This window comes from Pelophylax lessonae (genome assembly GCF_965119305.1).
Source record: "Pelophylax lessonae genome assembly, chromosome: 1".
Classification (NCBI taxonomy): domain Eukaryota; kingdom Metazoa; phylum Chordata; class Amphibia; order Anura; family Ranidae; genus Pelophylax; species Pelophylax lessonae.
This window is the reverse complement of record NC_138768.1, coordinates 301,211,788-301,227,943: the sequence shown is the minus strand read 5'-3', so window position 1 is coordinate 301,227,943 and position 16,156 is coordinate 301,211,788. Positions and strand designations below refer to the sequence as shown.

General features: G+C 46.1%; 1 protein-coding gene across 2 annotated transcripts in view; it reads right to left on the bottom strand.

The window, feature by feature from the left end:
- Positions 1-304: 304 nt before the first annotated feature.
- Positions 305-16,156, bottom strand: part of SSH1 (slingshot protein phosphatase 1) — a 188,242-nt gene continuing 172,390 nt past the window's right edge. For both annotated transcript variants that reach the window (XM_082273831.1, XM_082273832.1), the window contains one exon: positions 305-2,118. In XM_082273831.1, coding sequence (XP_082129957.1) covers positions 994-2,118 — 1,125 coding nt within the window. In that variant the 3' untranslated portion in view covers positions 305-993. The remainder of the gene's footprint in view (positions 2,119-16,156) is intronic.

The following is a 16,156-nucleotide window of genomic DNA, read 5'->3' as shown; positions in this document are numbered from 1 at the left end:
AACATTTTCAATGCAGGAGAACAGCTCAGCAATGCCTGGCCATGAATCTCCCAAGCTTAAAGTTAACACGCCACATTTCCATTTCAAAATGCTGAAAGTACAGAAAAGAACAAAATACCTGCTGATCTTTCAGAATTCAAGTGAGCTCCTAACTTCTTGTATCCGGTAGCAACACAGCGTCTCTGCTGCACCAAAACAGCAAGCAGTTTTGTCAGCTCTGCCCAGTTCTCATTTGTTGGACTACAGAACACCTCCCTACTTCTCATCTCCATAACAAAGGGGCAAGATCAACAGGTATTTTTTTGTATTTGCACCAAGACATACATTTTAAGCAAATCATATTAATAGTTAAAGCACCAGAGTGCAAATTAAAAACAATTAAAAACCAAAAAAGGAGTTCAAGGTGTTTGTGTGAACAAGACAAAGTCAAGCTCTCCACACTGAATAGTGACGTTTCATGTAACTTTATATAATACAGATATTTGGATAATAGTCAATGTATTTCTGTTGAATACTACATATTTATAGCAAAGTCTTTAAGTGGTCTTTACCAAAGGAATGTGGAACCAAAGAGATTCGGTCATGAAGTTTAGCGCTCTGCATATTGGAGTATCATTGTAAAATATCACACTAGAGACAGAAGCAGAAGTAGGGTACAGTAAGTGTGAAGTGCTCATATTTTTAAATACACTCATAGCACTTGTATTTCTCCACAAGTTTTTTTGGCTCTCAATCAAAAATGAAATACAAAAATTGTACCAATTCTTGGCAGTAACTATAAAATAGAAAACATAATACAAAATTAAGAAATAAGAAAGTAAATATTTCTCAGTGATATTTCTCTTATTTGTACAGTTAGCAGTGAATATTGCCATCTGCCTAAAAGCAACATGTACACGTAACTGGTGTTCTGCAGACCTGTGCCTCACCTTTTGTTCAGAAGTACAATAAAAGTAACAATGGCCATAGAAAGTAAACATTAAAAGAAAAATATCATCTTTTATCTGTCTCAGTCATGGATGATTTAGTGGATTCTGTTCGAACGGATGTCGTTTCGGTTGTCCCTGATGATGATGGGGTTTCTGTATAGACACTGTGGTCTCTAAAACTGTTGCTCCTATAGTCGATCTTTGGGAAAATATCTGCATCACACGACAGGTCATCACATGAAAAATTTAAACTTCCTAGTTTGGCAAGAGAGTGAGACCTCTTCAGAGGGGAAGAAAGAGTGAGACCTGCCAAGCGCATCCTCATTTCAATCTCTTGAGTCCTCTGCTTGACAAGTCCTGGTTTGCCACGTACGCTGTGAATACTGTCACTGCTTGAACTCCGGGTGAGATTGGAACTAATAGAAGAGGACGTTGGTGTATAGCAAATGGTCTTTAGAAAGTCTTTTGTAAAACTACTCAATAAATCCATTTTACAAAAGCTAGGAGTAGACGTTTTCAAAAACCCCCCCTTCGATACATCAGCCACTTCTAGTTTTTCAAAACTATTTCTTCGCTCTTTATTAGGCTTACCACACTCAGATTGTCCCTCACTATCTTTACAGCCACTGGAATCTGTTTTGTCTAGGGGACATTCTTTAATCACAGCAGAGCTTTCACTCCTCAGCCGTTCCAGCTCTTTGGTATGTTTTCTGACCAACCCAGCTTTTTGTAGCTGAATAATGGATTCCTGGTGCTGCATTAAATAGCTATGCATGGCAGGTTTTTCCAATTCTCTGCTGAAAAATAAATACTTGAAATCCTTAGCTTGTTTGGAATCCCTTTTAGAATCAAGGTTTTCAAAAGACCCTACATGACCAAACACATCCTTTAATTCAACTGAATTGTTAAAGTTCTTAGCAGTTTTTGAAGGAGATGCAAGACAGTCTTGCGAATCGGTTTGGATTTGCATTCCTTTAGAAAATGTGTGTCCATGCATCCTGTTTAATACTACCGAAGTCATATGCTGTAGAAGTGCTGGCTGACTGCACACGGTTGGGCTTTCCGCAGACTCCAGCTGCTGAGGTTCTTCATATGCGTCAGATGTCATGGCAGTTGATGGATACATACAGTCTGTACACGAAGGATATCGAGGTTTAACTTTGCTTAGGATTCCAAAAATTGCATCCTCCTACAGTATATAGAAGAATTAAGAAATTAATTAGAATGCTGACTAGAATCTGTACAGAAGCAGTAAAACAAACCACAGTGACACAAAAGGAGCATAAAATTATAGATAAAGTAAAAGATATGCACATCAGAAAGTGTTTTTTTCTCTGAACAAATTCTGGTTCTGGATATTAGCAGCTTGATGTATTATGGACATCAGTAGCTAAATATGAATTGAAAGGTTTGAGCCGCAGGTCTCTGCTACATAAAAGATACAAATAAAAAAATTCACAATTACAGCCATCCTCTTAAAAATGCAAAGTATAGTATACTGCAACGTTCACTTTAAGGGCCTTTAAGACATTGCATGTGATTTGCAAATCGCATGCAATGTTTTTGCGATGCAAATTCAGGAATACAGATTGGCTGAATTCACATCGCATTTGGACCAAAGTCATGCAGGACCCTTTTTTTTTTGGTCCGCACCAGAATCAGATTGCATGGATGTTCACACCCATGCGATCTGATTCCTGCCTGAATTGACAGTTCACACTGCAATATGCAAACTAATCTGGGGGTGTCATTAACTTTGTACTTGCATATGGCAGTGTGAACTGCCTGCGAGTCGGGTGCGATGCGGGAACCCGTAGTGGATTCACAAGGTTCATGCATCGCACCAGTGTTAACCCGGCCCTAAAAGAATTATGGACTTAAAAAAAAAAAAAAAACATACTCAGGTGGATGCAGCATCTGTCCCCCTGTCGGCTCTGCAGTGAGAACTAAGCGATTAAACACTGCTGATCGCTCAGTTCTCCCCTCGCTCTGAGCAGAGAGCTGTGACTGTCAGTCTCTGGCGCTTTGCTCTGCTGCCTCTGATGCTAACTGGAATGCTGGGCTGTGGAAAGGTGGGAGTGGCTGGCTCAGGGTTGGGATCTTTTCAGAGCCTGGAGCGGCTGATGTCACTCAGCAGACCTAAGCTCACTGTCAGCTGAAAATGGGTCACAGGAGAAGTATAGCCAAAATAGCTTTAAAATAACTTTTTATGTGACTTTTAGGCTCCATGTACACAGGACGTTGTAAATGGCCGTAAATGGCCGTTTAGGAGCAGTTGGGCGTGTTTTTCAGAAGCCCCTGAACCCACCTCTATTGCCTCGTTTCCACTGAGCGGAACGGTTTGGGTCGGTACAGTTTGGAAGGGTTAGAATGGTCCGGTCTATTCAGGTGAGCGTTTCCACTGCAAGTCGGGCCACCAGGGACCATGCGGGGGTTTACACCAAATGAGGTGTTTGTTTTGCTCTTTCATTTGACGTGAGCATTGAAGTTTTCCTGTCCGCCAATCAGTGGAATCTATCGTGTGACGCCGTACCATTTCCTATGGCCCTACATCTGAAGCAGGACTAGGAATGGTGCAGTTTGGTTCGGTTGTATGGGCTACTTTCATAATGGAAACACTCAAAATTAGCGTACCGTACCGAACTGACCCGAACCGATCCACTCAGTGGAAACGAGACATATGTTATCTTATCTGGCCATGTACACAGGGTCGTTTACAGTCATTTGCAGGCAGTTGAGTTCATGGACGTTTTTTGGAACGCAATTATTTGTGTTCGAACGTGTGTTTCCCGAGGTTTCAAACGCAAAAACGGGACCGAACGCGATGAAGTACGTTCAGCCACGTTATACGTTTTTTTTTCTTCCATTCAAAATCAATGGTTCCCTATGGGAGCCTATTGATTTGAATGGAAGGCGCACCGCAAGTCGGATCAGGATGATCCGACTTGCGGTGCGACTTACGCTGTGAGAATCTTGAGGGGGAACTCCACGCCAAAAATGGGAATAAAAACTGCGTGGGGGCCCCCCCCAGGTTCCAAACAAGGCCCTTCGGGTCTGGTATGGAATTTGAGGGTAGCCCCACGCCTAAAAAACGGCGTGGGGTCCCCCCCCCCAAAATCCATACCAGACCCTTATCAGAGCATGCAGCCCGGTAGGGCAGGAAGGGGGAGGGGACGAGCAAGCGGCCCCACCCCCCCTGGACCATACCAGGCCACATGCCCTCAACATGGGGGGGTTGGTGCTTTGGGGCAGGGGGAGCTCTGCACCCCCCACCCCAAAGAACCTTGCCCCCATGTTGATGAGGACAAGGGCCTCATCCCCACAACCCTGGCCGGTGGCTGTGGGGGTCTGCCCCCCAGGTCCCGGACCCCCTCAATATGTGAATGGGTATGGGGTACACTGTACCCCTACCCATTCACCCCATAAAAGGCAGTGTATGCAAATAACGACAGGAGACGTTTTGGAAAATTAAAAATCTTCATCCGGTCTTCTCTGCTCTGGTCTTCTCCCTCTCCGCTCTTCTGGTCTTCTGCTCTTTTGCTGTCCGCTCTTCTGCTGTTGGCTCTTCTTCTTCCTCCGGTCCTCCTCAGACGATGTCTCCGGTGATTATGCCAGTCTCCGCAGCTTGTTATATAGCCATTGTGGGCGTGGCCGCCAGGTGACGTCATCACCCCGCCCCCTCATGGCACAGATGACGTCATCTGTGACATGAGGGGGCGGGGGTCTCCTGATGACGTCACCTGGCGGCCACGCCCACAATGGCTATACAACAAGCTGCAGAGACCGGCATAATCACCGGAGACATCGTCTGAGGAGGACCGGAGGAAGAAGAAGAGCGGACAGCAAAAGAGCGGACAGCAAAAGAGCAGAAGACCAAAGAGGGAGAAGACCAGAGCGGAGAAGACTGGATGAATAACTATAAATAACATACACACACACACACACACACACACACACACACACACACACACGCATCTCATACAATTAGAATACCATTAAAAATGTATTTCAGTAATCACTAATTCAATTCAAAAAGTGAAACTCATATTTTATATAGATGTGTTACACACAGTGATATATTTCAAGCATTTCTTTCTTTGAATTTTGATGAATATGGCTTACAGCTCATGAAAACCCAAAATGCAGTATCTCAGAAAATTACATTCTAATACCACTGACGGTGGAAACTTCACACTGGACCTCATGCAACTTGGATTCTGTGCCTCTCCACTCTTCCTCCAGACTCTGGTACCTTGATTTCCAAATGAAATGCAAACTTTTCCACAGTCCGTGATGATTTGGGGAGCCATGTCATCTTCTGGTGTTGGTCCGCTGGGTTTTATCAAGTTCAAAGTCAGCGCATTCCTCTACCAGGATATTCTAGAGCACTTCATGCTTCCCTCTGCTGACCAGCTTTATGGAGATGCTGATTTCATTTTCCAGCAGGACTTGGCACCTGCCCACACTGCCAAATGTACCAATACCTGGTTTAATGATTGGCCAGCTAACTCGTCTGACCTAAATCCCATTGAGAATCTGTGGGGTATTGTCAAGAGGAAGATAAGAGGTACCAGACCTGCAGATAAGCCAAAGACCGCTATCAAAACTACCTGAGCTTCCATACCACCTAAGCAGTGCCACAAGCGGATCACCTCCATGCCACATTGCATGGATGCAGTTATTCATGCAAAAGGAGCCTTGACCAAGTATTGCATGCATACTATACTGTACTTGGACATAATTTTCAGTAGGCCAACATTTCTGTATTAAAAATCTTTTTTTTTTGGTCTTCTGTAATATTCTAAAATACTGAATTTTGGGTTTTCACGAGTTGTAAGCCATAATCATCAAAATTAAAAGAAAGAAATGCTTGAAATATATCACTCTGTGTGTAACGCATCTATAAAAAATATGAGTTTTACTTTTTGAATGGAATTACTAAAATAAAACTTTTTCATGATATTCTAAATTTAATAGACGCACCTGTGTGTCTGTGTATATATATATATATATATATATATATATATATATATATATATATATATATATATATATACACACACACACACACACACACAAGTGCGCGCAAAGGTTTGCTCATACTTTAACCAAAAAAAAAAAAGGACGTTAGAAGGCAGAAGCTAAACAGCAATAACAATGTGCTAAAAAAGACCTATTGGTTATAAAATTCTACAAGCAAGAACATTTTGCAGTAATGAGAACTGAGGAAAGGCAGAGGAAGAAAGGAATAAAATGTTAAAGTGAAACACTAAAATAGATGAATTTTCAAAAAAAAAAATAAAAAAATATATAAAAACAAAATACGCAGGACAAAGAGTGAAAAAGAAACAGGCAAAGATCCAGAGAATTAAAGACCAATAAACTGAAAATCTGTCCAATCTTTTTTTTTTTTTTTTTATTAAACAAAGCACGAGAATGGAAGATAAAAATAGAAACTTAATTTGGGACGAAGAGCAAATAGGAGAATGCTGAATACTTATCTATTAAAACACACAAGTAAATCAGAGAACAGAAATAAAAGGAGGCCTATTTTACAGTTCAGAAATAGAACTGAAAATGCCAACACATGACGAATTAACCACGGCCATCAAACACTGTAAAAAGAATGAATCATTGTAAGAAGTTAGTGCAAGCTCAGAATGGATCAAGCAAGCAGAAGTGACTTTATGAAGGTGTATACATGAACAAACAATGGATATATGCCAAAAGAAAAATTGAAATCATTTACACTGTCCTTGCAATCAAGAAAATAAGAGTTTTACTGTAAAAATGGATTTTTGTAAGATCTTACCGTAAAATCCTTTTCTCTTAAGCTCATTGACAGACGTAGTCTTCTTGATTCTCAAGAGCTGGGTTATGTTGTCTCCGCAGGAGTAGGACTAGGCAGAAAGACAACACGTTCTGGCTCCACCTTAGGGGCAGTCCCTGAGGGTATATCCTCCCTCTCTCTGCTACAGGGAATCAGTTCTGTTCTAAAGCAGCAACAGAGAATTTAACCCAACCCAACTCAATGATAGAGGGGCGGGTACTACGTCTGTCAATGAGCTTAAGAGAAAAGGATTTTACGGTAAGATCTTACAAAAATCCATTTTTCTCTATCGCTCATTGACAGACGTAGTCTTCTTGATTCTCAAGAGCTGGGACATCCAGAAGCAGTGCCACAAATGAGGGGTGGGATTGACAAAAATCAAAATCCAATCTAGAAGGCCCAACCGGTGCCAAACTAGAAGTTTTAAAGGCTCATTATAAACAAAGAATGAGACTCAAAAGAAAATTTTCCAACGGAAAAAAACCCTCGAGGCAGACCACTGGTCTCCTCAAATGGCGGCCTGCAAAACCTTGCGGCCAAACACGGCATCAGATGATGCCATTACATCAACTTTATAATGTTTTGTAAAGGTATGCACCGACGACCAGGTAGCCGCCTTGCACACCTGGACCACTGACGCCTGATGGCGAAAGGCCCATGACGCACTAAGCGCACGAGTGGAGTGCGCCTTAACAGGGAACGGGGGCTCCCGACCCTTAATAGAATAAGCCTGTACCACCGTCTGTCTGATCCATTTGGAAATGGTCGCGGCAGATGCAGGCAACCCCTTTTTGGGTCCATCCGGGATCACAAAAAGTGAATCCGTCTTGCGAAACGAGTCTGTCGTTTTTAAGTATACCCTGATCGCCCGGACCACATCCAAGGAGTGTAAAGCAAACTCCCGAGGATGACTGGGCTTAGGACACAGGGAAGGTAATACAATTTCTTCATTCAGATGAAATTCTGAAACCACTTTTGGTAGGAAGGATGGATTCGGACGAAGAACCACCTTATCTCTATGAACCACCAGATATGGGGAACGACAAGATAATGCGGCCAGTTCTGACACCCTGCGTGCAGAAGTAATAGCCACCAAGAAGGCCACCTTCTGGGACAACGTAGGTAGAGGAATCTCCCTAATATCTTCAAAGGGAGGTTTCTGAAGAACCGACAATACTAAATTAAGATCCCAGGGTGGTAACGGCGCGCGCACTGGCGGAGCCAGATGTCGCACCCCCTGGATGAAATTCCGCACCAAGGAATGAGTAGCCAAAGGCTTCTGAAAGAAGATAGCTAATGCTGAGACCTGACCCTTGATAGTGCTCAAGGCCAGTTTCTGCTCAACCCCTTGTTGCAGAAAAGCTAATATTCGACTAACCGAATAAGACCGTGGACGGAACCCCAAAGGTTCAAACCATGCAATGTAGGACTTCCATGTGCGATGATAAATCTTTCTGGAAGTCGCTTTCCTTGCTTCAACTAGAGTAGGAATAACTGAAGCTGACAATCCCTTGTCCTTCAGCACCTGGGTCTCAATAGCCAGGCCGTTAAAGCCAGCGATCGTAAAGCAGGATGGAAGATCGGTCCCTGAGACAGTAGGTCCTCCCTGAGAGGAAGTCTCCACGGGACGTCCGCCACCAGTCTGACCACGTCGGCGTACCAAGCTCGACGAGGCCAGTCCAGAGCTACCAGAATTACTGGAATTCCTTCCTCCTCTATCCTGCGAAGAAGTCTTGGCAGTAACGCGAGAGGAGGGAAGGCATACATTAGCTGGTATTGCCCCCCACGGGGCGATCAGTGCGTCTGCGGTCTCTGCTAGAGGATCGCGGGAGCGAGCCACGAATCTCTGTACTTTCCTGTTGAATCGTGATGCCAACAGATCCACATCCGGGGTGCCCCACCGTAGGCACAACTGGTGGAAAACTTCTGGATGGAGGGACCATTCCCCCTGATCCAGAGTCTGACGGCTGAGATAATCTGCCTGCCAATTCTCCACCCCCGGAATGAACACCGCAGAGATAGCTGGAACAAATCGTTCCGCCCAGCGAAGAATGCAAGCCACTTCTTTGGCCGCTCAGACACTCTTGGTGCCCCCCTGGTGATTGACATAAGCCACAGCCGTGGCATTGTCCGACTGGATCCGAACCGGGCTGCCCTGGAGCTGCTCGGTCCAGTGAATCAGACAAAGTCTGATCGCTCTCAGTTCCAATACATTTATCGGCCACCTGGATTCTTCCAGGGACCAAAGTCCCTGGACAGATAACTGACCGAGAATTCCTCCCCATCCGGATAGACTGGCATCCGTGGTCACTATCGTCCAATATATTGGCAGAAATGACTTTCCCTGGCTGAGCATCGGAGACCGAAGCCACCAGACCAGAGACTCTCTGGTCTGTTTGCTCAATCGGATCTGATTGTCCAGGGATTCTGGATTCCGATTCCATCTGAGAAGAATCTCTTGCTGAAGAATTCGGGTATGGGACTGGGCAAATGGGACTGCTTCGAAGGAAGCCACCATCAACCCCAGAACCCTCATGCAAGTTCGAAGAGAAGACCAGCTGTTGGATAGTAACAACTGGACTGCTAATTGAATCTTCCGGAGTTTCCCTACCGGAAGAAAAACTCTTGTACTGACTGTGTCTAGAATTAGACCCAGGTATTCGAGCCTCTGGGTGGGAACCAGAAATGACTTTTGCTGGTTCACCAACCACCCGAATTCCTGTAAAGAAATTATAGTAATTTCTATGTTTTGTAGCAAGGTCTGAGGAGACTCTGCATGAAGCAGAAGATCGTCTAGGTAACCAAGAATCGATATGCCTCTTTGGCGCAGTAGTGCCAACATTGGGGCCAACACCTTCGTGAAGACCCGAGGAGCCGTGGCGAGACCGAAAGGTAACGCCACAAACTGATAGTGGTTCTCTTCTACGGAAAAGCGTAGAAACCGCTGATGTCCTGCGAAAATGGGAATGTGAAGATATGCGTCCTTGATGTCTATGGACGCTAGGACATCCCCTGGATGCAGGAAGGCTGCTACTGTGCGAATGGACTCCATTCTGAATTTTCTTATGTTGATAAAAGAATTGAGTGCCCTTAAGTCCAGAATTGGACGCACTTTGCCCTCTTTCCTGGGTATTGTAAATAGGTTTGAAAAAAACCCCTGAAAACGTTCTGTCCAAGGAACGTGGACTACCACTCCTTGTTGTAGTAAATCCGTGACTGCTCTCCGCAGATCTTCTAAACGATCCGGGGATAGTCGAATATTGGAAGGGAAGAATCGCGCCGGTGGGAGAGATCGAAACTCGATCTTGTACCCTGACCTTATGACTTCGCAAACCCACTTGTCCGGGATTCTGGAAAGCCATGGATCCGGGAACCGGCGAAGACGTCCCCCCACCCCAGTTATGGGTGGGGGCGCACCTTCAGGCTTTGGACGATTTATCTTCAGGTCTGGAGGGGGCGGGCTTTTGCTTGCCCGACCAACGTCCCCTGAAGCCTCCTGAAGGAGCTTTGGAGGACTTAATTTTTTCACCCGCGGGACGAAAAAACCTCTTGTGAGCAGAAAAAGAAGGCCCTCGTTTTTGACGAGTTCCTTTACCTTTAACATTTTGCGGTAAAAAGGTGCTCTTTCCACCCGTGAGATCCTTAATGATCTCATCTAAGTTGGCTCCAAATAGACGCTCTCCTAAAAAGGGCATATTAGCCAATGCTTTTTTGGAACCTTGGTCGGCTAACCAACCTTTTAGCCACAGTGTACGCCTGAGAACCACCGCTGAGACTGATGCTCGCGCCAATAATGGAGTGGCGTCTAACGCCGCATCACACACAAACTGTAACCCCTGTATCATTTGTTCCAACAAATCTGATACCGCCTGAGGGACCTCTTCTAAGTCCCGGCGTAACCACTTGGTCCATTCAGTTACAGCCTGCGAAACCAGACCAATAGCAATTATTGGTCTGAAAGCTGATCCAATCAAGGTAAACATGGTGCGAGACATAGCTTCTATCTTGCGATCCACTGGATCTTTAAAAGACGGAGCGTCTTCTAAAGGAATAACCGTGGCTTTATTCAATCTAGCAATTGGTGAATCCACCACAGGTGGTTCTGTCCATTTCTTAATGAGAGTTTCCTCAAACGGATAACGCCTGTTAATGCGTTTAAAAATAGTAGCAGTGCGTTTTGGCAGACTCCATTCTTCTTTGATTGGATTGCCAAAACATTTGGGCAATGGAAAAATCTTCGCCACTTTGATGCGTTTTTTAGTCCCAAAAGGGATTTCAGTTTCAGCTATTTTCGACGGAATACCCTGTAATCTTAAGGTTTCTTGAACAGATACAATGAGTGCGTTTACCAACGCTTCCTCTTTGGCTATGGCTGATGCCGAAACATCCTCCTCACTGTCTGAAGAGACAGTACACGAGACACCAATCCCAGATGAGGTACCTGCAACTGCAGAAATAGGCTCAGAGTCTGAATCCGAGGTTTCAGATAATAAGGGGTTAGGCGGGGGTCGCTTTCTTGCGCCCTGTCCCTGACAAGCCACTTCCACCCGGGACACAAAAGTTTCCATAATAGCTGACAATGATTCAATCGTCAGTGGGGTGCTGGAGGATCCTGCAGACCCCTAGAGGGGATCCGGAGGAGATACATGAGTGGCAGGGTCCATGTTAATTCAGGACACCTTTGCCAGAAAAAACAAAAAAACTTTTTTTTTTTCTATGTGTCTCCCCCTAGCGCAATAGCGCCCCTCAGAGTACCTGCTTCTCGATCCCCACAGAGAGAGAGAGGGACCCCCAAGGCTCACCAACCGATGCAGTGAAGTTTCCCACCAACTGCAGTCAGCGTCTGTCTTTTACAGACTGGAAGGAGCTGTTGCTTTTTCCCGGGTAGAAGGACGTGGCTCCGCCCCCTGTGTACGCCTTCCGGCGTTCCCAGCTCTCCACGAGGTAGCTGGGCTCATGAAACATGGCCGCCCCCATACAGGAGACATTAGACTCCAAAAACATGGCGGCCGGCGTGACCTGAGGACATACATGCACCTGGTCTACGGCAAAATGGCGGCGGACCGCCGAAATCATTTTTCCCAGCACATCCACCTGCATCTCTGCTAAGTGGCGATTTATTGATCTACAGGAGATACACTACAAATAAGGTAGGATTATACCTCCTATGTCTGCTGTAATGCTACAGTCTGCTGGGTAGAGTGTTAGCTCTCAAACCAAGTCCACTTCCCACAAACACATACTGTATTTACCAGGGGGACTTTTAGTGTCAGATATATACTGACCATGTATGGAGGGGCCCATAATTCATACTGCCTCATAACGAGGAAAGAAAAAAGGGAACGTTTACTCACCATACCGAACCGACAGGCACCCTCTCTTCACAATACCCTCTCCACCGGGGTGGGGGGTTGTGGACCACTCCGGACGCCTCGACTCTCTGGTTCCTGGCGTCCAAGCGAGACTTTTAACTCGCAAGGTCAGTCCCTCCACTGGGGACTCCGTCGCGGCCGACCCAGCGCGGAGCTCTGGTCTGCACGCGCTCGTAGGCAGAAACCGGGGTGACCACTGGATCTCAACACCCAGCCCGTCGCCCGGCCCCGCATACTTACTTGAATGTGTCGCGGCCGACCAAGCGCAATGCAATGGTCTGCGCGCGCTCGTAGGCCGGCTGGGGTGACCACTAGTGTCGCCCAGTCCGGCGTATTTGCTTGAAGATCTCACAGGAAAAAAATACTGGAGAAAAACTGCCTAAAAAATCTTTTTTTTTTTTTTTTAAAGAAAAAATCTTGCCAGGACCAAAAGATCCCAGCAAGGAACTTAGGTCCTTACTCCTGACTAGACAGAAAAAAACTGATTCCCTGTAGCAGAGAGAGGGAGGATATACCCTCAGGGACTGCCCCTAAGGTGGAGCCAGAACGTTTTGTCTTTCTGCCTAGTCCTACTCCTGCGGAGACAACATAACCCAGCTCTTGAGAATCAAGAAGACTACGTCTGTCAATGAGCGATAGAGAAAATCTTTTTCTTGAAGATCACAGAATGTAGCAGGTGAAGGGACCACTCCCATGGTCTAACGCCTGTCGACTGACATAGCCTGCCTGCCAATTATTCACACCTGGAATGTGTACAGCAGAGAGAGCCGGAAGGAAGCATTCTGCCCACCAGAGAATGCCAGCTACTTCAAGAGCCACCAATACACTTTTTGTAACACCCTGGTGATTGACATAAGCCACTGCCGTGGCATTGTCCGACTGGATCCGCACCGGGAGCCCCTGGAGCTTATCTGTCCAGTGATCCAAGCACAGCCTGATCGCATGAAGTTCCAAGACATTGATCGGTAGTCTGTATTCCTCCAGCATCCAACAACCCTGAGCGGAGTTCAGCCCCAGGACACCTTCCCACCCGGACAGACTGGCATCTGTCGTGACCGATTCTAGGACAATATCCCCCCGGACAATATCCCCCCTGGACAATATCCCCCCTCTAACCCTATGTCCAAGGGGATGTTTTCCGGGGGGGGGGGGGGGGGGGATATTGTCCCGGGGGGATATTGCCCGGGAGATTTTGTCCCGGAGGGATATTGTCCAGGGGGGATTATGTCCAGGGGGATGTTTTCCGGGGGGGGGGGGGGGGGGGAATTTGTCCTGATACCGTTGTGACCACTGTCCACTACAAGGGGAGAAAAGACTTGCCCTGCCAAAGAGTGGAACCCCTTGTAATGATATCCCGCACTGGACACACAAAAAGCTGTAGCAAGCGGCCATGTTCAACTAATGGGGGTCGCAAAAGGCAATCAGAGAGCTTGGCAAATTCAAAACCTAACAAACACGCGCACACGATTCATAAACGCAGACAGGAAATTACATGCTGAATGATAAACCATCAGTTTAAAGAATGTAACCAATACATATTTCAAGATATGAATAGTGGTATAAAACTGTCCACAGAGAAGGGACCTGACATGGTCATAACCCCAGGACAGCCAATGGCCACTCCGTTTTAATTGGTCAGGGGCATCGGTCAACACCCTTTTGATCCCAGAGAAAAAGGGAGACCCCTAACCAGAGAGAAGTTCTCATAGTAACATCAAAGCAGGAACAACTATCAAGTTTGAGAACACGAACACACCTGGCTCATCGATTGAACTTTAATAACACCCAGGATTTTGCCTGCAAGTATTCTTCCTCCTCAATTTTACCTTATTTTTCTAATTGCTGAATTAGGTCTCTATTTCTTTGAAACACCTTTTTCTGTAAATATTTTATTGGACCTTTTCATTATTAAAACCTTATTTTGAAAAGTGTTAACCTAGTCCCTAAGAGTGCTACTGTATAGGATAAATCCTATGAACATGCCCATCTGTGGTGACAGTGTGTGTTACAGACGATTATTCTAAAATCATAATTGTCATTTCTAAAATTATGAGCTTCCTCCGGCTCGACCCAAACAGAGGTGGTGGCAGTTAAAGTGTTAATTGCATAATTAGGCAATCGCTCTCAGCCTGCTGGCACCTACATTGTGCGCCCGCAAGCTGGAAAATCTTTGTGCAGGGTGCAGCTGAGAACGGCATTGTTACGTAAGTGACATCGGGGTGTGAGATTGGCTGGTCCTTTGTCACGAGTTAGTGAGAAAGACAGGGATCGGATACCCGCGTCCGTCGCACACCTGGTTTTCTGGCTCAGCTGCAAACAGGACACAAACAGGCCCATCACTCGCATGCAAGCCTGGAGAAAGGACCTCCTGCAGGACAGCAACAGATGAATAGCAGCATGCAACTTCTGGAGTTTGTCCAAAGGAAGAAAAATCTCTGGCCAGTGCTGAATCCAGAGTCAGACCCAGATAATCCAATATCCTGGGCAGACGTCTGGCAGTTTAGGAGCCGACCAAACTCCTTCAAGGTCTGGATAGTGATCTCAACACTGTTCATCAACGCAAATGAGCACTCCGATCGCAAGAGGAGGTCGTTCAAGTAGCCCAGCATAGCAATCCCCCACTAAGATAACAACGCCAGAACTGGGGCGAACACCTTTTGAAGACCCAAGGAGCGGAGGGGAGACCAAAAACGAACGCCATGAACACCATGCTATGCTCCTCTCCCACAATGCTATGCTCCTCTCCCACAACAAAGCGGAAGAAACGCTGGTGCCAGGCACATATTGGAATGTGCAAGTAAGCATCTTTGATGTCAATAGAGGCTAGGAAATCCACCTGATGTAGGAATGCCACCACCGTGCAGATGGACTCCATTCTGAATTTCTGAACCTGCACAGAAAACAATTCAGAGCCAGGAGGTCCAGAATCGGACAAATCTTGCCCTCCTTCTTTGGGACAGTAAATTGGTTTGAATAGAAACCCTGAAACTGTTTCGATACCCGAACGGGGGCAATCAATCCATGAAGCAACAGGTCCTGCACCACCCCAAAGAGAGCTGATCCGGGGACAGACGCACGTTGGAAGGAAAAAACCTTTCCCGGAGGACAAGAACGAATCTCTATCTTGTAACCAGACAAATACTTTGTGGACCCATTTGTCATTCACCAAGGAGGTCCACGGGCCCGGGAAACAACAAAGACATCCCCCACCCTAGGAATGGTTGTGTCATATCCGCGGGTCTAGAAAATCCAGCCCTCAGCTTGCCAAACTAGGGCTGCATGGAACCTCCCGAGGAGGGCTTGAAAAGTTTTGAACCCTAGTCAGTGGACCCTGAGGGGCGAAAACATTTTTTGTGTGCTGAGAAAGAAGGGCCGAGCCTGCGACGATGCTCTTTTGCCTTTCCAGACTGTGGAAGAAAAGTTGCCCCCCCCAAGAGACTTTTAATGTCGTTATCCAGGGTAGCCCCATACAGGAGTCCGCAGACCAACACTTAAGCCACAACACATGCTTAAGCACCATCGACTAAAGAGATAGCTTAGAAATCAAAGGGGCCGCGTCCAGAGAGGTATCGCAGATCAATTGCAGCCCCTAGATCAAATGGTCCACCAACTCAACAAAGGCAGGGGGAAATTACTCACTCCCCAGCTCATAACGCAAAAGTTTAGCTCACTCAGTTGGAGTTTGCGACACCAGGGCAATGGCGAGAATGGTTGTAGCGATGAACCAGCAATAGTGAACATATTGCGGGCCACAAATTCCGCCTTTCTGTAAGTCCGATTTTTAAAGGCTGGGGATACCTCTATTGGAATCATGGTTGCCTTGTTTAACCTGGAGACAGGAGGGTCCACCACTCGTGGGACAGTCCACTTCTTTAGAAGGGACTCTTCAAAAGGGTTCCTCACCCCAAGGCATTTTAGGAACCACAAAAGGATGTTTTGGATGCTCCCGATTTTTGTAGACAAACCAAATTAGGAGGGATAAGGAAACACTTTTGCTGTGCGAGACAGCTTGTAAATGCCAAAAG